Genomic DNA, 23,129 nt, shown 5'->3' with positions numbered 1-23,129 from the left:
TTTCAACCCCCAAAAATGTAAGAGAAGAAGTATTCAAGCTGAAGCCCCTGAGTGGGGAGAACGGACACAAAATGTAACGCACAGTGAAGAACTCTTAACATAAAACACCAAACCCAGAGATCTTTTCTCAAGTGTGTGCCAAGATACATATAAACATACTGAAATTAAGTGTGGCCATAGAGTAACCGAGAGAAATAAGCCAATGCAATGAACTAGAGATTCCAGAAACCAGCACAAGGAAAGACAGGCTTTTTAGTGGGACAGTAAGAAAAGGTGGATCTTTCAATAGGGCAATGGGGAAGGATCAGTCTTTTTCAGATGAGATAATCGGTTCGTTGGTTGTCCATGTGGAGTAGTAATATTTATCTTGCATCATGCTATAAATGAGAGTTTTTGTTACACTGTCTAGAGCTACATGTAAAATCCACAAAAATAAAACTTAACATGAATTGGCATAAGTAAAGTATTTTTCTGACCCTAGAGGCTAGAAAAGATTTTTTCTTAGGGCACAGAAGTCAGCAGCCATAAGAAAAACTGATTTCTTACATGACTCGGATTTCTATTCACCAAAGCACACTTCTGCCCTGCCGGGGAGAGGTTGAGACAGGGTTTCTTTGTGTAGCCCTGCCTGTCCTGGTACGCTCTCTGTAGACCAGGCAGGCTGTCCTTGAACTCACAGAGATCCACTTGCCTCTACCTCCAGAGTGCTGGAATTAAAGGTGTGCACCGCCATGCTCCAAACACACTTCTAAGATAAAGAAGGCTTGGGGGCTGGGGATTTAGCTCAGTGGTAGAGCACTTGCCTAGGAAGCGCAAGGTCCTGGGTTCGGTCCCCAGCTCCGGAAAAAAAAAAAAAAAAAAGAAAGAAAGAAAGAAAGCTTGGACTCGGAGATGTTTATGACACAGCAGAGGACCTGGATTCAGACTTGGGTAAAATCACTTGCCCGTGTGACCCCAATGACCTGAATTCAATCCCCAGAACCCATAGTGGAAGGAGAGAACTGACTTCCAAAAGTTGTCCTCTGACCTCTACACCTGTGCTATGTCTGGCACTTGCCTTTAATATCAGTTCTAGGGGTAAACTCAGGTCTTCGTGGCTTCAAGGCAAGCATGTTCCTGACTCAGTTATCTCCCTGCCCATTAGGTAAAACCCTTCACAGCCATCCAAATTCACCCAGACTGTGTCCTGAGCTAGTTGAATTATTGACCAGACTGCATTCGGTCACCACGTGTTCCGTAGAAAGGCCCTATCCTTGAAGTTTTCTTACCTTCTGTTTGGTCATGTCTAAGAGTCCTACAGAGTATCTGTCACAGTTGAGAAAAGCTCGGACCGTATACAGGGCCTTGTGGAACTGCCTCTCTATATCCGTGAGCTCTTCGAAGACCTTGCTTCCAGACCACAGCAATATCTGAAGACATTTGTAAAAGTAAAAAAATAAATTTATTTTTTATTGACTTTATGTCCCGATTACAGCCCCTTTCCCTCCTCTCTTCCGATCCCACCCTTAAAACCCCTGGCCCCACAAGCAAGAGTTTTTGAGGTACAAATTAGAGGTTTCTTAGGTAGAAAATAACAATTCTGCAAAGTTTTCTATTTAATCTATTTAAGTCTCATAAGAATCCAGAACAGTGGTTCTCAGCTTGAGGGTTGTAACCCCTTTGTGGGTCCAATGACCTTTTCACGGGGTCACCTAATACCATAGGAAAACACAGATATTTATAGTATGACACATAACAATAGCAAAATTACAGTTGTGACGTAGTAATGAAACCTATATTACAGTTAGGGGTCACCACAGCATGAGGACCTGTATTAAAATGTTGCAGCATCAGAAAGGTTGAGGACCATTGATCTAGAGAAACAGATGGGGTCATTAGCCCCATTTTATAGGTGGGAAACTGAGGCTTAAAGCCACGAAGTGATCAGCTGACCTACATCGGGTCTAATTCTTTCTTTATTTTACTCGTTATGTTATTAATAAGTAAGCACAAGGTTTAGGAATATAGGTCCATAGCTAAGTGCTTGCCTTATATGTACAGGCTGTGAGTTCAATCCCCACCACTACAAAAAACATAAAATAAAATTATAACAAGCAGTTGAGCTTAAGTACACCACATATGTTAACTTATTTATTTTAATATCAATCTTAGAGAGTGATATATAATTATTCACATGTTTTTGTTTGTTTGTTTGTTTGTTTGTTTGTTTGTATAAGGTCTTGGGTAGCCCACTCAGACTTCGAATTAGCTACATCGCTGAAGCTGACCTTGAGTTTCTGATCCTCCTGCCTCCACCTCCTTCCTAAGTGCTGGGATGACAAGCGTGCACCACCTTGCCCATCTTCACCATGTACATTTTTAGAGAGGCTAAGAAACTTGCTTAGTTAGGGTCTGACAGCTCCTTGGTGAGCAAGCATTCAAATCCAAGCCTAACCCCTCTAGAATACAACATTCATCGCCTCCTAATCCCGGGGACTCCCACCAGACACAGTGCAGTAGTTCCCGGTACCTTTGTACCAGCTGCCCTTACTCCATCCATGGCTCAGTCCCCGGAGCCAGGCCACTTACCTGGCCACGCCGGGTCTCACAGTTGTGCAGGTAACTCAGGTGGAATACCTTCATGATCAGATTCACAAAGTTGAGGTATTTGAGAAGAATCTGCAAATTCAAACGGCATGAGGGAAGCCGATGAGAAGGAGAAATCCTTCTTCTCGATTCTTCTGCCACCAGCAAATGTCTGATCCCCCATTAAAGCCAGCACAGAAGTAATTTGCACAGCTGAGCCGTGGAGTGCAGACCCTTCACTTGTCTCACTGTGAATGGAAACTCAAAGTGCGTGTTGGTTAGTTAATGGGGGTGTATTAATACAAATATTTAGTATGTATGGAACTTGATGCCCCTGTGATAAGTCACCGGTATATGGCACCTGGTCATTACAAGTCACTGTGAGGTAGATCCTGTGAAATCACACCAGTTTACAAATAAAAAACCCAATACATTCAGGGAAGATAAATCAGGTGGTTTGAATGAAAATGGCCGCCAAGGGCTCCTGGGGAGTGGCTTTATTTGAAATGATTAGGACCTGTGCCCTTGTTGGAGTAGGTGTGGCCTTCCTGAAGGAAGTGTGTCCCTGGGGATGGGTTTGAGATCTCAGAAGCTCAATCCAGGCTCTCTCTTTCTTTCTCTTCTTGCTGCCTGCCGATCCAGATATAGAACTCATAGCTAACTCTCCAGCACCATGCCTGCCTGGATGCTGCCATGTGTCTCAGCATGAGGACAATGGACTACATCTCTGTGTATGAGTCGGCCCCAAGTAAATGTTTTCATTTGTTAGAGTTGCTGTCCTCACGGTGTCTCTTCATAACAATAGAACCCTAAGACAAAGAGTGATTTGTCCAAAGAAAACAAGATTTTGAGAGTCCCAGACCAATCACCTCTCCATTCCTAACCCCCAAATCCAGTGTCTGCACTGTCATCTTCCCCTGTCTCTCTCAGAGACTAGCAGGTGAACCCCCACACCCCTCTTTCTCTCTCTTTTAGTTGTGAGACAGGGTCTGATCTGTAGTGTGTGCTACTCTGGAACTGGAGCCCAGGCTATACAATTATAATTACGGGTGTGCACCAGACTTATGCCAGTACTCCTGCCACAGCCTGTCAAATACTGAAATTGGAGGCATGGACCACCGTGCTTGGCTGTCCCCCAGCCTTAGATTTGGGAAAACTAAAGCCAAGCCTAACAGCAAGGTTGGAGAATTCCATGAGCTGGAAGAATGGGTTAGCGCGGCCTCCTCAGCAGTATCTCAAGCAGCCTTACCTCTTCATCTCTCTTGGTGAAGTGGGGTTCATCTATTTTATTCACAGCCATAATTATGGCTACCACGTCCTTCCCATTCATGATGGGGGATGCCAGGATGCTCTTGGTCTGATATTCTGTGAGGCTGTCCACGAAGTCGCAGAAATGCTCATCCTGAAAGAAGCACAGAGAGACAGACGAATGCAGAGAATAGGGAGCATGTCAGAGAACCTGCAGACAAGGGGGTGAAGGCATTCATCTGTTCCCTTTTAGCAAGGGCTTGGTGACTTGAGGTGACCGTGAACACTTCTGGCATTCATCCATCAGAAGGCCTGACAGGCAGTCCACCAAGGGCCATGGAGGACAAACACATCACGGCAGGGAAGCCCAGTGGGAGTTGTGAGGGAGTTAGGGGCATGACTGTGGTGACTGCCAGTGGACATGGCATGTGGTACTCTGCCTCAGCCCTTCATCTTCACTCTCCCAACAGCCTATGAAGAGAGGGCTGATAGCCTATCTCACAGAAAGGAGATCCGTGACTCACAGTAATGTGACTTGTGAGCATTTAGAACCTGTCCTCAGCTCTGCTCGGCTCACGTTGTCTCAGAGAAGCACCCTGGGGTCCACCTCATTGAACAAGGGCTTTGTTATTTTCAGCTCCACCTCCCTCATTTTTATCTGGACACAGTCTCACTACGTGTAGTAGTCCAGACCAACCTTAAATTCTCAATCCTCCTGCCTCAGCCTCCCACAAGTGGTGGAATCATAGGCATATAATTTGACCTTTGATAACACACTCGTTACTGCCTACACAGCCATTTCAATGTCCATTCTCATCCTGCAGATCCAAACAAAGCTTGGCTACATACCAGGCCTATACCAAGTAGCTAAGATTCAAGCTCTTCACTGATGAATCACCGACGGTAACTTTGATTGACATCTTGACTGGGTTGAGAAGTACCTGGGAGCTCAGTGAAGCAAACCCCTGTGTGTGTCTGTGAGGAACTTTCCCGAGAAGATTGCCAAAGAGGGGACATTGGCTCTGAATGCAGGGCTGGCAGGCCAGCTAGAGTAAGCAGTAGGTTGGGTAAGGCGACCCAAGACATTCTTTCTCTCCGCTCAACTACAGCCATATGAACTGCCTGGCCCTTTCACACCATCCCCATGACAAACTTTCAGGCCCAAACCAAGAGCCAAAGCAATCTCTCTTTCCTTCAGTTAAAAAATATTATTTATTACTGTTATGGGAGAGGCATGGTGTTTGTGGTGATGGACGTGTGCCAGTGCTCGTGAAGCAATCACAGGATAGCTTTGTGGAGCAATTTCTTTCGTTCCACCTTTACATGGGTTCTGGGGATCAAACTCAAGTAGCCACTGAGCCATGCCAATGGCCTCTTCTCTTGTTTCTGTCAGGTTATCGGTCACAGTAACACAGAAGAAGTTAATACAGTAATGCAGGCCATAAAGGGCTTAGCTAAAAACTGAAGCACACAGAGATCCACACATCCTGACTCCTAAACCCAAAGGCAGCCTGTCTGGTTTTTAGAGGCTTTCATACAATCTCTGTGGTGAGGGAGAGGAGACACACAGGCTGCATTGTCTATAGTCAAAAGAATCCACCTTTCTGTCTCCAGTACCAGGGTAAATTTCCTGACTGCCATGTCCCATGGGCCAGCCCAAACACACACAGTGTATACTGTTCTGAGAAGGACGATTCATCTATACAGCCGATTCTAGAACTTTTCTAGACCTAAGGTGGCATAATTCCTCCTGCAGCCCACATTCCTGGTGCGATACTCTGGATTTCAGGATTTCGTCTCAGAGAGAGTGAGATTCAATAAATAAATAAATAATAGGCAACGGCATAAGGTCGGGGAAGTTGGCTCAAACAGGTGAAGGGTAAAGGGATTAAGATAATCCAGCCATGCTCCACTTGAATTAGCATTCAGGGATTAGAAAAAGCCAGAAGGCAGCATTAGCCAGGGAGGGTGTTCTGTGTCACTCTCAGAAGACACTGCTGAGTGCCTGAGCCCAGAGTCAGGCATGCTCAGATTTATCTCAGTTCAGCTATGCAATATTCACCTTCATCAAGGGAAGCCAGCACTCGGGCCTCACCTGCTCTAAGGCAGATGTCTCTAAATCTGCCAGAACCCTCTTTTCCAACGTATTAGTCACGCTTCTGATTTCTGTGTCCAAATACCTGACAAATGCAACTTCAGGAGAAAGGGCTTGTTTTGGCTCCCAGTTTGAGGGGACACAGTCTCCCATTTCCAGGAAGGTCTGTTTAAGGGAGCAAGAACCAGCTGGCCACACTGCAGCAAGCAGAGAGGAACAACTGGCTCTACTCTCTTTGCTTCCTCCTTTGTATACTGTCAGGAATGTCAGCCCATGGAAATGATCCTGCCCACGTTTAGGGTGGGTCTTCCCATCTCAGTTAATCTGATTGAAATATTCCCTCACCAACACGCCCAGAGGTCTGTGAGGTAAGTCCAGATCCTGCCATGTAGATTACCATCGCACACACGGAGAGAGTTCTCAGCCAGGATCTCTTCATGAACACTCCATCTCCCAAATGACTGGAGTCTACATAAGCATTGCCATCCCTGGATCCATCCCATAGCACCCCTAAACTAACTACCGTGTGTGTGTGTGTGTGTGTGTGTGTGTGTGTGTGTGTGTGTGTGTGTATGCATAGAATTGAGGTGGAGGCCAAAGGAGAGTATGTGTCTTATTCCCTTGAGACAGGGTCTCCTATTGAACACCAACCTGGTCAATTTGTCTAGGTTGGCTGGCCATTGAGTGCTAGGGATCACTCCATCTCTGTCCTCCCAAAACTGAGGTTGTAGACACAGACAGCTAGCTATACCTGACTATTTTGTGTGCATAAATGCTGGCGATATGAACTCAAGTCTTCATGTTGGTAAAGCAAACTCTCTTACCTATTGAGCCATTTCCTCATCCCCAATTGATTTTAAAACCCAGACATAAGAAACTTAGTTAAGGAAGACCCATGGTCATTCACTTGGGACTGACAGAATGCCTTCTGAGTGAGGCACTGCTCTGAACCCTGCAGTAGAGAACTGGAGACTTTTACTCTGATAAAACGTACAGTTAAATACAGGAGACATAAACAAAATAAGAAAAGAGGGGACTGGAGAGATGGCTCAGTGGTTAAGAGCACTGACTGTTTTTCCAGAGGTCCTGAGTTCAATTCCCAACAACCACATCGTGGCTCACAACCACCTGTAAGGGATCTGATGCCCTCTTCTGGTGTGTCCAAAGACATCTACAGTGTACTCGTATACATAAAATAAATAAATCTTTAAAAAAAATTAAAAGAATAGAGTTTAGCATTTGCCCTACAGCCTGAGACAATCTGCTCTGAAAGAACAAACCAAGATTAACTTACTAGTGATGGGAAAGGCATTAGACTGAAGCTGCTCAGGTTTGAATGGGAGTCAGGAAGGCTTCTCTGAAAGGTAGCATTGAGCTGCGGGCCAAGGCAGAGGAGCAGAGGGAGAGGCATAACGCTACAGAGTCCAGAAGATAGGAATGGGCTTGAAAGATACGGTAGTTTGAATAAAAATGGCTCCCATAGGCCCATAGGGAGTAGCACCATGAGGAGGTGTGGCCTTATTGTGTCTCAGTCTCTGCTGCCTGTGGATCCAGATGTAGAATTCTCAGCTCCTTCTCCGGCACCGTGTTTGCTTGCGTGTTACTGTCTCCCTCCATAATGAGAATGGACTAAACCTCTGAACTGTAAGGCAGCCTCAGTTAAATGTTTTCCTTTAGAAGAGTTGCTGTGGTCCTGGTGTCTCTTCACAGCAATAAAACCCTAGGACAGAAGACTCAACGAAAAGAAGGATCCGTATATTTGAGGCATTGAGAGGGAGGGGAAGAATGGAGGGTACAGAGTTTGAGTGGCAAGCCTCAGTATTTGTTTATTCGTTCATTCGTTCATTTATGGTGGAGCAGAGTTACATATCGGCAACTGGTGTGTAAGTATTGCCTAACGCAGTGTTGCCTCAAACTTACCATCTTCCTGTCTTAGCCTGTCTTAGTGCTGGGATTTCAGGTATATATCGCCATGCCTAGACTTAAATTCTGCTTCTCATTCATTATTCCCCAATTCCTCCTATCAAACACTCACAGTGCTGAACACTGTTGAACCCATGGTAGGATCTGTTAATAGATTCCATTATGCACTGAATAATAAGGATGTGCTATGCTAAAAGCCAGACGACTTACGTACATTATCAAACCTGCCAAATGGAGCTGTTCCTTCTCATTCATGATCAAGTCCCTTGCTGATAAGTAGTACAGGTGCTCTACCCATTCATTAGCTGTTGATTTACTCACTGGTTAATTGGTTAATTTATTCATTCATTTGCATTTGTTGAGCCTTGGCTCTGTGTCAGGCACTGGATATGTCAAGGCCTATGGGGAATTACCTTTACTGCTAACTAAGATGGGAAGACCTGTCCATTGTGGGAGGCACTATTCCCTGGCCGGGATACTGGACTATGTAAGTAGAGAAAGAGCATTCAGCAGCAAGCATCCATTTATCATTCTCTGCTTCATTACTGTGAATGTGTTCTGACTAGTGCTTCAAACTCCTTCTGCCTTGATTTTCCCCATCATAGAGGATTGTACCTTTGATTTCCCCACCATGATAGACTGTGCCCTTGAACTGCAAGAGAGCATGCGAGGGCCATTCCCAGTTATCAACCTGACTACATCTGGAATGAACTACAATCCAGAAATGGAGGTCACACTTGTAATCTAGATCTTGAAGCTGGAAGACACAGGCTTTTGATCTGGATCTTGAAACACAGTGGCCGTGAAAAATCTTAGGTCTAGGCAAGGTGATACATACTTTTAATCCCAGGAGACAGGCAAACAGATCTCTGAGTTCAAAGCCAGCCTGGGACAGAGCAAGTTCCAAGAATAAAACAGTTTAGGTCCAGGAGTGATGGTACACATCTTTAATCTGGGCCAAACCTTCTGCTGGAAGCCTACATAAGAACAATGGAAGAAGGAAGCTTTCCTTCTTCGCTTGCTTGCACTTACTTGCTGGCATATCTATTGGAACTTACTTCTTCAAGATCCAGGTTATGCAGTCAGCTGAAATGCCTATCCTTGAGAGACTACACAACTACTAGATTCTTGGACTTCCCATTTACAGGTGCCCATTTTTTGGTTCAGTTGGACAGCAGACTGTAAGTGATTCCAATAATTTCCTTACTATATAGAGGCATTCCATAAGTTCTGTGACTCTAGAGAACCCTGACACACACAGACAGAGCACAAACCCTTTCTCCTTTAAGTTGCTTTTGTCAGGGTGTTTTATCACAGCAACAGGAAAAAGGAAGTAAGACAACAGGTAACATGAGGTGGCTCTCTGGGTGCTCACAGCATGGTGGGATATCGTGTTAAACACGAACTTCCAGTTCAAACCAGAGCGTAAATCAGTCCCTGACAATAGGGTGATCCACAAAGATGGAGATGCTTGCCTGTGACTAGCTTCAGTGGTTACTTAGTCCACTGCTTTAGTTTTCCCCCACGATGAAGTCAGACTGATGTTTTATTGTACTCTTTGAGGTTTCTCTCCTGTCTAGTGTGCCAATTTCCGAGTCTCCAGAAAGGAAGGATCAGAGGCAGACTAGACCTGAGAGGCTGCGGGTGATGCTTCTCTCGACTCTAACAGTCATTTCAGGGCTGAAGTCTTAAAATGGAATCTGTTGGTGTTGAAGAGGGGCTGCCCCCTTATTCACTCACGCATTAAGTGAGTATCCTACTCTACCCCAGGGACTGGACAAGGGGTCAGGGACAGTCACCTCATGGGGTGGGAGACTTCAATACCTCACTCTTTCCAATAGACAGGAATCCTGGAGCTAATTGACTTAATAATTCAAATGGACCTAACAGATACTTACAGATTATTTCGCCCAAACACAAAAGAATACACATCTTCTCTGCACCTCATGGAAATTTCTCCAAAACTGATCACAAATTGGGACACAAAGTCTTAACAGATACAAAAAAAATATGAAATAACTTTTTGCATCCTAACAGACCACTGTGGATTAATCCTGGTTACCAACAACAACAGAAACAGGCTGCCAGGCTAAATCTGAATTTCACGAAGACGATAAATAATTATTTTTTAATCATAAGCACATCTTAAGTATTTCATGAGCTACACTAAAGCACTACCCTTTGTTTATTAAGATCCAAGCTTAGCTGATCTCCTTCCATTGTATCTGTCGGTGCTGATCTCATCTTTTATAACAAGCATGAGGATGAGCAGAGATTTGCCAGAGACGCAGTCCTGCTGGAGATCCCCGGGAAAACTAGTCTGTAGCTTCACGTCCCAACAATGAAACAACTGTAACCATTCCCAGACTGTGAAGGCTCAATATATAACTTTATATATTCAGAGGCAGCTCAGACCCCAGTCCACACCATCTTCTCCTCCACTAGTTACTCAGCTTCTAGTTAGAAAGACCGTGTCCCTCCCAGAGCCTAGAATTGAGTAAAATTTCCAAGCAGAGCAGCAAGCAACATGCAAATGCTGGGCACTCAGGACTTCCTGGTCTTGGCTGAACTTGTGTGCAAGCCTGAGTCACTCACAGCCTGGGACACTGCCCCAGACTGAAAGACTTCTGGGAAAGGATGGGTGTGGCTGCAAGGATGAACTTTGAGAGCTGAACAGAAAATAACAGGTCAGCACAGAGGCTCATCATGCTGTTAGGCCTGGCTTTTATGGAATCAGACGATCCTCAGCTCTACAACACCAAGGCCTCTGAAGGGCTTAGCACTTCCAGAGGCTAAACGAATCTAAAAGGAAAACTTCAGAAGGCAAGGTTAGGTGTTTTTCCCATAGTCCTCACAGATGTGGTGTGGCTCTGTCACTTAGGATAGATCCTTGAGCTCTCTGCTCCCAAACCCCATGGGAGAGAGACCTCACCGCCTGATCAGGTGGGCACTCCTGAGGCTGCAGAGCGGAGGAGACCACCAACACTGCCCACCCCTGCCTACATCCCTGGCCCAAGAGGCAACTGTATAAGGCCTCTGGGTTCCCGTAGGGGAGGGCCCAGGAGCGGCAGGACCCCTGCGCCTGAGACACCGCCGGAACCTGAAGGAAACAGACCGGATAAACAGTTCTCTGCACCCAAATCCCGTGGGAGGGAGAGCTAAACCTTCAGAGAGGCAGACACGCCTGGGAAACCAGAAGAGACTGCACTCTGTGCACATCCAGACGCCAGAGGAAAACACCAAATGTCATCTGGAACCCTGGTGCATGGAGGCTCCCGGAAAGAGCGGCGCAGATCTTCCCGGTTGCTGCCGCCGCGGAGAGGACTTAGGCAGTACCCCACGAGCAAACTTGAGCCTTGGAACCACAGGTAGGACCAACTTTTCCCCTGCAAGAAACCTGCCTGGTGAACTCAAGACACAGGCCCACAGGAACAGCTGAAGACCTGTAGAGAGGAAAAACTACACGCCCGAAAGCAGAACACTCTGTCCCCATAACTGGCTGAAAGAAAACAGGAAAACAGGTCTACAGCACTCCTGACACACAGGCTTATAGGACAGTCTAGCCACGGTCAGAAATAGCAGAACAAAGTAACACTAGAGATAATCTGATGGCGAGAGGCAAGCGCAGGAACCCAAGCAACAGAAACCAAGACTACATGGCATCATCGGAGCCCAATTCTCCCACCAAAGCAAACAGGGAATATCCAAACACACCAGAAAAGCAAGATCTAGTTTCAAAATCATATTTGATCATGATGCTGGAGGACTTCAAGAAAGACATAAAGAACTCCCTTAGAGAACAAGTAGAAGCCTACAGAGAGGAATCGCAAAAATCCCTGAAAGAATTCCAGGAAAACACAATCAAACAGTTGAAGGAATTAAAAATGGAAATAGAAGCAATCAAGAAAGAACACATGGAAACAACCCTGGACATAGAAAATCAAAAGAAAAGACAAGGAGCTGTAGATACAAGCTTCACCAACAGAATACAAGAGATGGAAGAGAGAATCTCGGGAGCAGAAGATTCCATAGAAATCATTGACTCAACTGTCAAAGATAATGTAAAGCAGAAAAAGCTACTGGTCCAAAACATACAGGAAATCCAGGACTCAATGAGAAGATCAAACCTAAGGATAATAGGTATAGAAGAGAGTGAAGACTCCCAGCTCAAAGGACCAGTAAATATCTTCAACAAAATCATAGAAGAAAACTTCCCTAACCTAAAAAAAGAGATACCTATAGGCATACAAGAAGCCTACAGAACTCCAAATAGATTGGACCAGAAAAGAAACACCTCCTGTCACATAATTGTCAAAACACCAAACGCACAAAATAAAGAAAAAATATTAAAAGCAGTAAGGGAAAAAGGTCAAGTAACATATAAAGGCAGACCTATCAGAATCACACCAGACTTTTCGCCAGAAACTATGAAGGCCAGAAGATCCTGGACAGATGTCATACAGACCCTAAGAGAACACAAATGCCAGCCCAGGTTACTGTATCCTGCAAAACTCTCAATTAACATAGATGGAGAAACCAAGATATTCCATGACAAAACCAAATTTACACAATATCTTTCTACAAATCCAGCACTACAAAGGATAATAAAGGGTAAAGCCCAACATAAGGAGGCAAGCTATACCCTAGAAGAAGCAAGAAATTAATCATCTTGGCAACAAAACAAAGAGAAGAAAAGCACACAAACATAACCTCACATCCAAATATGAATATAACAGGAAGCAATAATCACTATTCCTTAATATGTCTCAACATCAATGGCCTCAACTCCCCAATAAAAAGACATAGATTAACAAACTGGATACGCAATGAGGACCCTGCATTCTGCTGCCTACAGGAAACACACCTCAGAGACAAAGACAGACACTACCTCAGAGTGAAAGGCTGGAAAACAACTTTCCAAGCAAGTGGTCGGAAGAAGCAAGCTGGAGTAGCCATTCTAATATCAAATAAAATCAATTTTCAATTAAAAGTCATCAAAAAAGATAAGGAAGGACACTTCATATTCATCAAAGGAAAAATCCACCAAGATGAACCCTCAATCCTCATCTTCGGTTGGTTTATATACAAGTGCAATTTCTGGGCTTGAAAGTAAAATGATGCTATCTGGTGCTGGATAGAGGAGCCTTATTTTTTATTATGGCAGCTTGCTATTTTTGTAACATGGTGATTTGGTTGAACACCATAAAGTACAGTAGTAACTGAAAAAAAAAAAAACTACTGGGGCTAGAGAGATTGCTCAGCGGTTAGGAACACTGATTGTTCTTCCAGAGGTCCTGGATTCAATTCCCAGCAACCACATGGTGGCTCACAACCATCTGTAAAGTGATCAGATGCCTTCTTCTGGTGTGTCTGAAGACAGCTACAATGTATTTATATGCATAAAATAAATAATTATTGGAAAAAAATAGGATAGATCCTTACTAACAGTAATGGGATTGTAATAAGGGACAGGAACTGCCCGTGTAGGCTGGGGAAGTAACTCAATGGATAAAGCATTTATTGTACAAGCCAGGTCCAGGATTCAGAGTCCCAGAACCCATGTAAAAGTTGAGTAGGTGTCACAGCCCACCTGAAATCCCAGCATGTGGGAGGCAAAAGCAGAGTTCTATCAATGTTTTATACAATAAGAAGGGAGCCCAGTTATGCTAAATGATTTGCCTAGGCTAAATATGTTCTTAGAAAGTGACAGGAGCGGGCTGGAGAGATGGCTCAGCGGTTAAGAGCACCCGACTGCTCTTCCAGAGGTCATGAGTTCAATTCCCAGCAACCACATGGTGGCTCACAACCATCTGTAAAGAGATCCGATGCCCTTTTCTGGTGTATCTGAAGACAGCTACAGTGTACTTATATATAATAAATAAATAAATCTTTAAAAAAAAAAAAAAAGAAAGTGACAGGAGCGACACCCAGCTGTGACCTCAAAGCATAAGGTCATAACTCCTGAAATATGATAAAAAATGACCTTTTGTAAGTAACACTCTGTCCCATGACCCCGTTTTACACCTAGGGAGGAAGTGTGGGGTAGCAGAGGGTTAGAGCATGGGCTCAAGGCCAGAGTACCTGAGTTTAAATTCCACCTGTGCTTTACCCCTATGTGACCATGAGCAAGAGTTTCCATGTCAATGTCTGTAGGCCCAAGATAGTGAGATATTACACAAGAATCTGAGACAAGGGAAAAGGAGATAAACCAGTGGGTACATGGGGAGAGATTACCCACATGCACTCTGCCTGGTGTTGGTGTTTTCCAGAGAGCTAGTTTCTTCATAGCCTAGGCTGGCCCAAGGCTTGACTTTGTAGCCCATGCTGGCTTAGAATGCTCAGTGGTCCTCTGGACGGCTGAATTTTTCTTTTTTCTTTTTCTTTTTTTTTTTTTTTCGGAGCTGGGGACCGAACCCAGGGCCTTGCACTCGCTAGGCATGCGCTCTACCACTGAGCTAACCCCAACCCCAACGGCTGAATTTTTAGGAGAAAGACAAGGTGATCACTGTTTGATGACACCCTTGAGTTCTTGTATTAACTTGGGCTTAATGCTTACTGCTTTTCCCCTTATCAAGACCTCTGGAGTCCAATTGGACAAGATTGACTTTGACATTAACCTTCTTTCTTCCCTCTGGAGTGTGTGTGTGTGTGTGTGTGTGTGTGTGTGTGTGTGTGTGTGTGTGTGCATGTAGGGGAATATTTATATGTGCTTGCATGTAGAACCCAGAGGTCAACTTTGGGTGCCATTCCTTACATTGCTCTTTTTTTTTTTTTTCAGACAGACTCTCACTGGCCTAAAGTTCATTGACTTAACTAAGCTAGTGAGTCATCAAACCCTAGCTAGCTTCTGCCTGTCTTTACCTCCCCAGCTCTGGGATTACAGATACATGCCAGTGTGATTTTTTTTAAATTTTTTTTAAAATGTGGGTTCTAGGGATTGAACTTGGTTTCTCATGCTTGCTCAACAAGCACCTTGCTGACTGGGCTGCCTTCCCAGCCCTTTCTCTTCCCTTTCGAACTTTAAGACTACTGATCTGAAATAAATACAGGAGGAAGATAAAGGCAAAGTCACTAAATGTGTGGGAGGCCAGGCATGTGGCCCATGGAGGCAAGAGAATCTCTATGACTTCAAGGCCAGTCGGGTGTATAACACAAGTTCTAGGCCAACCAAGGCCGCGCAGTGAGACTCTGTCTCAAAACAACTAATGAAACAAAGCAAACAAACAAAAAGAACACAAAATATTCAGGAGCTGGACCTTGGAAATGGTTACACATGATTTCTTAGTATGGCTGGTGCAACTAGTAAATGAGGCCCCTGTGACCCTGGAGCTTAGGAATTAACATTCTGTGGAAGGAGGGGGAAGTCACTGCAAAGTTCCCAGTCTTCAGGCTGTGTTTATTGAGCCCTTCTGTGTGCCTGACATTGTGCAGGATCCTAGGATAAATATTGAGGTCCCCATGTGGGAACCTGATATAGTTGTCTCCTGAGAGGCTCTGGCAGAACATACAGAACATACAAATACAGAGACGAATGCTTGCAGTCGACCATTGAACTGAGAACAAGGTCCTCAATGGGTGAGTTAGAGAAAGGATTGAAGTAGCTGAAGGGCTTTGCAACCCCATACAAGCAACAATGGCAACCAACCAGAGCTCCCAGGGACACAATCCAAGGAGTACACATGGACAGACCCATGACTCCAGCTGCATATGTAACAGAGGATGACCTTGTTGGGCATCAGTGGGAGGAGAGGCCCTTGGTCCTGCCAAGGCTGGATGCTCCAGTGTAAGGGAATGCTAGGGCGGGGAGGTGGGAAGGGGTGGGCAGTTGGGTGTGAGAACAGCCTCATAGAAGCAAGGGGAGGGGGACTGGGATGGAAGCTTATGGACAGGAAACCAGGAAAGGGGATAACATTTGAAATGTAAATAAAAAATATCCAATAAAAAAATATTGAGGTCCCTGGTACAAGAACCTTGATCAATGTCTTCAGGAAGAGGAACAACTATGACAGAGGGTGCTCCTAAGGAAGAGACCATTAAACTGAGATCTGAAGGGTAAGTAGGGTTGGCTTGATCAGGAGACCAAGTAGAACTGCTTTGCAGCCTTCAAAGCTAATATCCAGCAGAGACACTGATCTGCTCTCAGGGATCTTTGTCAGAGTTTCCAGTAAAATTCCATGGGCTGCAGGGTTTGGTTGGGTTGGGTTGGGTTGGATTTTTGATGTGGGGGCTTTCTGTAGCCCCAGCTGACCTGTGACTTGATTCTGTAGCTCATGGCTTAGAACTTTCAGTGACTCTCTAGACTTCTGGATTTTCAGGAGAAAGATCGGGTAACCAATGTTAACATTTTCAGTAAGGGGACAAATCATCTCTGTTTCCAGACAGAAAAATATGAAGAAAAGTAATACAACCTTGATGATACCTCTGAGAGAACATGAAACTCAATCTAATTATGAAAGCATATCAGACCACCATCAGGCATGGTGGCACAGGCCTCTAATCCCAGCACTTGGGTAGCTGATTGAAGAGGATTGCCAAGAGTCTGAAGCCAGCCTGGGCTACACAGGGACTTCTAGACCAGCCTGGGATACCAAACAAGTCTCTCTCCCTTCCTCCTTCCCTCTTTCCCTCCATCCCTTCTTCTCTCCTTCCCTCTCTCTGTCCTCAGTCAGAGTGTAGTAAACTTGATCTAACAAACACTCCAACAAAGATATGGCAGAGAGAAGGTGGGGAGGAACATAAGCCAAAATAGAAGGGCATTTCTGTAAAATATTTGTGGGTTTTTCCAATTTGGCATAAAATATTTCTTCAAATACACGAGCTTTCCAGAAAACAAAGAGAGAGGAACAGTCTCAGACAGGAGTGGACTAAAGAGACAGGGCTACATGAGCGTACTTGAGACACCTGGAAAACACTGGATATACACGGTTGGATGATGGTGCTGTGTGACTGTTATGTTCCCCACATTCCACTATCGTACTGGGGTTGTGGAAGAAATGTCCTGCTCTAGAAATACAGACCAAAGGCTATCCAGAAGAAAGGGCATGACTGCAACTTCCTTCCAGCAGACCACAGAAATAGAGAAGCAGATGGGCCAAGAAGTCCATAATTGGTGAAAGTGAGTGAAAGATACACAGTTCTTTGTAGTATTTTAAATTCCTGTTAATTTGGGAGTATTTTTCTTCCAAATAAAATGTTCTAAGTGTTTTTGATAAATAGAGAGTGGTATCATGCTATGACTAGCCCAGGCCTGGTGGCCATCAATAGCCCAGCCTGCTTGCACCTGAGAGCCCCAGGGAGCAGTGCATTCCCACAGCCATCTTACGGGGAGAGCATACCTCTTCTGTGTTGGGGACATTGGCGATCTTTTTGGAGTGTGCGACGTGGCCCACGACACCCATGTCCAAAGGGAAGACAATCTCGGAGTCTGGCATCACCAAGCAGTCCTCTAGGACGGCATCCTTGTGGACGTTGAAGAGCCTGGTGGCTAGCTCTGCAATGCCATTGCGGGTCCTGTACATGAACAGGCTCATGCGGTCAGCCCGCAGGAGGAAGCAGAGCTTCTTCATGACATTGAACGTGCATTTCTCGGCCTGTAAGTTCTCCTGAAAGTCCCGCAGGAGGTCAAAGATGATCTCACTCTCCTCCACCCTGTTCACATCGTGGTAGTTGCTGAAGTCCACGGCTGCCTCCTTGGCCCCGAGGAGGTCTGAGACGACCTTCCCCCGGTAGTGAAAATTATAGTATTGTTTGGCAAAGCCAATATTTGAATCCAGGAACTTTTCTACCTCCTCTGCTGTCACCTCACCCATGGCTAAGATGACCTCTAGCTGCTCCCAAGGAGAGGCTCAGGCTCCGGCCTTTCCAGGGCAGTTTCCAAGCAAATGGATTTCAATATGTCCCACCTCAATCTGACCTTCTCTGGGTCTTGTCTGTAAATTACACTGAGGAGGCCACACAGGAGCAGGGGCAAGCTGGGGGGATTAAGTTATTAATATATCTGAGAAGATCATGAGGATCAGTATGTTCCAGATGCTGCTGGACCTGGAAGAGAGAAGGGGTGTGGCTCCGTTCCACCCTGGTCCGATAAGAGCTGAGAGGAGAGACATCTACACTGAGCATAACTTCTTCACAGGATGTGACAGGCAGCTCAGGAGCAGCCTAACACTGTCCTATAAATGTGTCCTCGCTGCCCTTGGTGGCTGTTTGAACCCATGACATCAATGACTGACAATTTAGGAGATTTGTTTGACTTCTTGGACAATAAGAAGAGTTAACAAGTCAAACTACAATCCTCCATTCAGGAAGGACCAGAGTTTTGAGACAGCTCCCTGCAAGCCTCCTCCTCAACCATTCCCCCAAGTAGAACCTTCTAGTCTTTGGCTGTGATTAAACTATACTGACAAAGAGCAACTTAGGAGAGAAAGAGTGTGTCTGTGTTCACAGTTTCAGGTTACAGCCCATCATTTGTGGGGGGCTGGGGGTGGGGGCAGTATGGCAGCAGGAGCTTGAGACAGCTGGTCACCTTACACTCACGATCAAGAGCAAAGAGAGAGAATGAATGAGTGCATGCATGACCACTTGCTTGCTTGTCCTTGGGCTTGATTATCTAGCTTTCTACAGTTCAGAACCCCTGCCTAGGGAATGGCACTGCCCAAAGTAGGTCGTCTTCTCCACCAATCAATACCCCTGAAGGACATGCCTGTAGGCTGATGTAGTGCAGAGAGACAGTGCTTCAGTGAGACAATGTGCCCAGGTGGTTCTAAGTTGTGTTGATTTGACAATTAAAGCTAACAACCTCCCTACACTCACTCCTTCTTTCCCTGTCTCCCAGCTGTGGGGCTTCAGTGGCCATGGTTGTTACCCGGCTGCTAGTTATCTGTGTATCATAGTCTAAGTCTTTATTGCGTTTGGATTTTAATGATGTTCTAATTTTAGTATTCTAAGGACCCTTATTAAAAAACACACCTTCCATGGTTATTCTTTTATTACAAAAATTTAATACATGCTCTCTGTAGAAAATAATGAAAAGGGACAATTAAAACCACACGTAATCCTACTGCTCAGAGGTAACTGCTTAACAGTGAGGTTCTGGTCCTTTCCAGAGACTCTAACCTTTAAAAGTTTATTTCCGTTCAATTTGATCTTTCTCCTGGTGCTTTAATGTGCTTTCTCTAGCTCTACCCCTGTGCTTCTTGGATGGTTAATCGGAAACGCACACCACTGTCGGTAGGCTCTCAACTCTAGAGAATCTAGAAACACCAGAATTCTCATCAGTGTACTTCTCCTCCACAAAAAGGGGTAGGAAAGAGCACCCCGTCTCTGTCCAAACCTTATTTTAGCTTCTGTGGCAGCCCTATGCTGTGTGCAGTGCCTCACAGTGCCTATAAACACTGTGGAATGCACAGTTATAAACAGTTGCTGGCCCTTTGAACTTTGTGAAGTGGACTTCATTGTAAAGTGGATTACTCCCTCTGTTGTATAGAGTGTAATAAACCCTCGGGGGTATTGCACTCATTTAGTTCCATGTACAAAGGTGTCCCTCTCCACCCAATGGCAAACCCTGCGACTTCTGCACAGACGAACTTCGCAAAGCCCTCAGTTCAGCCCGTTTGTGATTTTCATCAGTCTCGTCATGTGTGGTGGTAGTTTGTTCATTCTTGTTGGCTCTTCAGCCTTCCAGCAATGACGTGAACACATCACAGAAATATCCACCTATTATGTTTAAAGGGGGAAAGAAAAGAGCGCCCTTTACTTGGACAGTCCATATGACAATCTGACCTTCTCTCAACCAGATGCCGTGCCTTACCGAACACCTTGTTCAATCTTACCCAGTTAGTTCTGCACAGTCTGCAGACTGTAAGGTTTTTGTACTGATCATCATGCCTTGTTACCTTAGCCTAAGGAAGCACCTCTCTGCCTTCCCTTGGCTCCTTCTCATCATCCTGCCCTATTTCCTTTATTGTGTTTATTCCTTCCAGAAATTCTCTCGGCTTCCCTCTTGTCCTCCCTCCCCACCGGACTGGAAGATTCATGAGGTCAAGGACCTATCAGGGTTTGTCCTCGAGGTCTTCCAGGGTCACCTGGCACATCCTTGGTGTTCAGCCAAGTTTTTGAAGCCATTTAAGAAAGTTTTTATTTAGAATTTTTATATGCTCTTGACTATTAAACTTTAGAAGATACAGGATGACAAAAAAAGAAAAGATCAAAATTAAAATTTGTTGCCCACTTAAAGGTTTTTAGAATACTTTCACACACCAGACTGTAACATGCTTTTTCCTTCTTTACTGAGTATCTTGAATGTCTTTCAAAGGTACGTCTCATTCATTGTAATGACGGCGGAATTTTCCTCTGTGCTGTATCACTATCCTCTACGTTCCTAACCTTGGCCCCACTGACATTTGGAGTCCAGTAAGTCTTCATTGTAGGGAGTTGTCCTATATACCTAATCACTAAATGCTAGAGGAGTCCCCTGATATTGTGACCATTAAAAATACTGTTGACATTTCCCTATGCCCCCTGAGAGGTAAATGAGTCTCCATAATTAGATATTTTGGCTTCTTTCAAAAATATTTTTTAAATGTGCATGTCTGCATGCATGTTTGTGCATGTGTGTGCTAGTACCCACAGAGGCCAGAAGAGGGCGTTAGATTCCATGAAGCTGGAGTTACAGGCAGCTGTGAACACCCAATATGAGTGCTATGAATCAAAGTTGTGGTAGGAGAATTCCAGCTTGCCCAGGAAGGGTCCAGAGAGCAGGACAATCTACTAAGACAAAGATATAAGTTACTGTAGGAATGGAGGAAAGTGAGGACAGTGTGCACGATGGTGTCTAGAACTAGAATGGGGTTAAAGAAGAAAGATTAGTATTTGAAGCCAGCCTGGGCTACATAGGAAGCTTTGAGGCCAACACAAACTATGCAGTAAGGCTCTGTCTCAAAAACAGAAGACGAAACAAGACAGAAGGTCACTAGGCATATGTCTTAGTTAGGATTTTACTGCTGTGAACAGACACCATGACCAAGGCAACTCTTATAAGGACAACATTTAATTGGGGCTGGGGTACAGGTTCAGAGGCTCAGTCCATTATCATCAAGGCGGGAGCAGGGCAGCGTCCAGGCAGGCATGGTGCAGGAGGAGCTGAGAGTTCTACATCTTCATCTGAAGGCTGCTAGCAGAAGACTAACTTCCAGGCTGCTAGGATGAATGAGGGTCTCAAAGCCCACATCCACAGTGACACACCTACTGTGACAAGGCCACACCTCCAAATAGTGTCACTCCCTCGGCCAAGCATATTCAAACTATGACAGCCTGGTGTTGCATGACTGCTATTCCCAGGACTTGTGAGGCTGAGGCAGAGGAATGAGAATTAGAGACAACTTTATACCGTTTAATAAGACCACGAGCCTCTTTTATGTAAATTACTTAAAATTTCCAAACCTTACTTGGCCTACTTATAAAATTAGAAGAAGTTCACATGACTATTGTGGGGATTAAATGAGAGAGCACAGTATCATACAATAAATGAGGTAATGTAATATATATAATACAAAGCCACGATGTGAACATTAAGCTGGACCATACAAAGCTGACAGAAATTTTGATTCCTCACACAAATGGTAGCATGTTCAACTGGATAGTAATTAGTCAGCTATTTCTAGTTATTTTGACCATAAAATAATTGTCTCCCCATATAGGTGGCAAGCTCCATGCCAATGGCACCAGCTTCCATCGTAGTCCCTGTTCCATTGCTGGGAAGAGACACTGTGACTTATAAAAGAAAGCACTTAGTTGGGATAGATTATAGTTCCAGAGGTTTAGTCTATCGTGGCAGGGAGCATGATGGCCTGCGGGCAGACACTGGAGCAGAAACTGAGAGCTAGATCCTAATCAGTAGAGAGTCTGAGACTGGCATGGGCTTTTGAAATCTCCCAGTGACCAGCTTCCTCTAACACCTCCTCCAAGGCCACATTTTCTAATCCTTCTAATCCTTTCCAATAGTGCCACTCCCTGATGACTAAGCATCCAAATATATGAGTCTATGCGGTACACTCAAACGCGGCAAGGAACATCGCTTATACAAGAAGCTCACTCTGGATCTAGGACAGCAGCAGCAAAGAGGCTGTTGTAAGACAAAATACATGTGAGCCATGCTGTGTGATGGGAAGAGGGTGGCAGGAGGTACAGTGGTAACCTTGTCTAATCTCTGTGTCACTGGGATTCTCTAGGCATCAGCCAGTGTCCCTATACCAGAAATTTCACTGACATTAGGTGCTGCTTTGGTTTGCATTTCCTGATGAAGGACCTTTCTCCCCTGGACTTGTAAAACCCCGCCTCCTCCAGGAAGCCACAGAGGCATACTTCCCTGACAGCATAGCTGCCTTTAGCATAGCTGAACAACCTTGCAGGGCCTCCACCCTCTCTTTACACACACCGGCTCACTCCCAAATGTCACTTATTCTTACCCTTGACCTAGAGTTGATGTCCATTCTTAGCTGGCCACATGTTACCTAATTTTATTCAAGTTAGATATGTTTCCTCTTGAGTTTGGGAAAGTCTCTGTGTTTTACTTTGAGGATCTAACCTGGAGAAATGACTTGCCAAGGCTTGCCCTTATTTTCATTTTGCAGCCCTTTCTCCCCTAAAGCTCAAATTCTCAATGATTCTATTACCTTTTATTTTTCCTTTTAAGTTAGGAACTTTGGGGATATGGTAGTTTTCTAGGACAGCAACAAAGTCCTTGAGACTGGGACTTCCAAAGAACAGAGGTTTATTGAGGTCACAGTTCTACAACGTCAAGAATACAGTGCTTTGGCAAAGTCCTTCACAGTTCTTGGCCACTGGGACCGGGAGTGGGAGGGATCACTTGTCAATGCAAGAAGTCAGAAGGTTTTCAAAAGCTTGGCCTCCTTGTTTTAGGGGATCTGTTGCCTCGGAATACCTCAGAAATGATATCAATCCCTTTTACAAAGAATCTTCCAGAGCTGGAGAGATAGCTCAATGGTTAAGCACACCAACTGCTCTTCCAGAGGTCCTGAGTTCAATTCCCAGCAACCACGTAGTGGCTCACAACCATCTGTAATGGGGTCTGGTGTGTCTAAAGACAGCTACAGTGTGCTCATATACATAAAATAAATAGATAAATCTTTTTAAAAAGGGGGGGGATGTTACAGGTTTCTATGCCCCCACCACCACCCCTTCAAGGTCCTACTATACCAAGGACCAAGATTTCAGCATGCGAAACACATTCATAGCAACTCCCAAGAGGTGCAGCCAAAACAGATTGACAACAGCATGGAAA

At 44.9% G+C, this 23,129-nt stretch overlaps 1 protein-coding gene across 1 annotated transcript in view; it reads right to left on the bottom strand.

Moving 5' to 3' along the window:
• Pde6a (phosphodiesterase 6A) overlaps positions 1-17,747 on the bottom strand; it is a 71,767-nt gene extending 54,020 nt beyond the window's left edge. The window contains exons 1-4 of the mRNA NM_001107386.2: positions 17,167-17,747; positions 3,815-3,967; positions 2,569-2,658; positions 1,269-1,409 (exon numbers count right to left, since the gene is read on the bottom strand). Coding sequence (NP_001100856.1) covers positions 1,269-1,409; positions 2,569-2,658; positions 3,815-3,967; positions 17,167-17,640 — 858 coding nt within the window. The 5' untranslated portion in view covers positions 17,641-17,747. The remainder of the gene's footprint in view (positions 1-1,268; positions 1,410-2,568; positions 2,659-3,814; positions 3,968-17,166) is intronic.
• Between the last annotated feature and the right edge of the window lie 5,382 nt (positions 17,748-23,129).

Source organism: Rattus norvegicus, chromosome 18, assembly GCF_036323735.1.
Source record: "Rattus norvegicus strain BN/NHsdMcwi chromosome 18, GRCr8, whole genome shotgun sequence".
In the NCBI taxonomy this organism is placed as follows: Eukaryota; Metazoa; Chordata; class Mammalia; order Rodentia; family Muridae; genus Rattus; species Rattus norvegicus.
The sequence above is the reverse complement of the archived record's forward strand: the minus strand, read 5'-3'. Positions and strand labels throughout refer to the sequence as shown.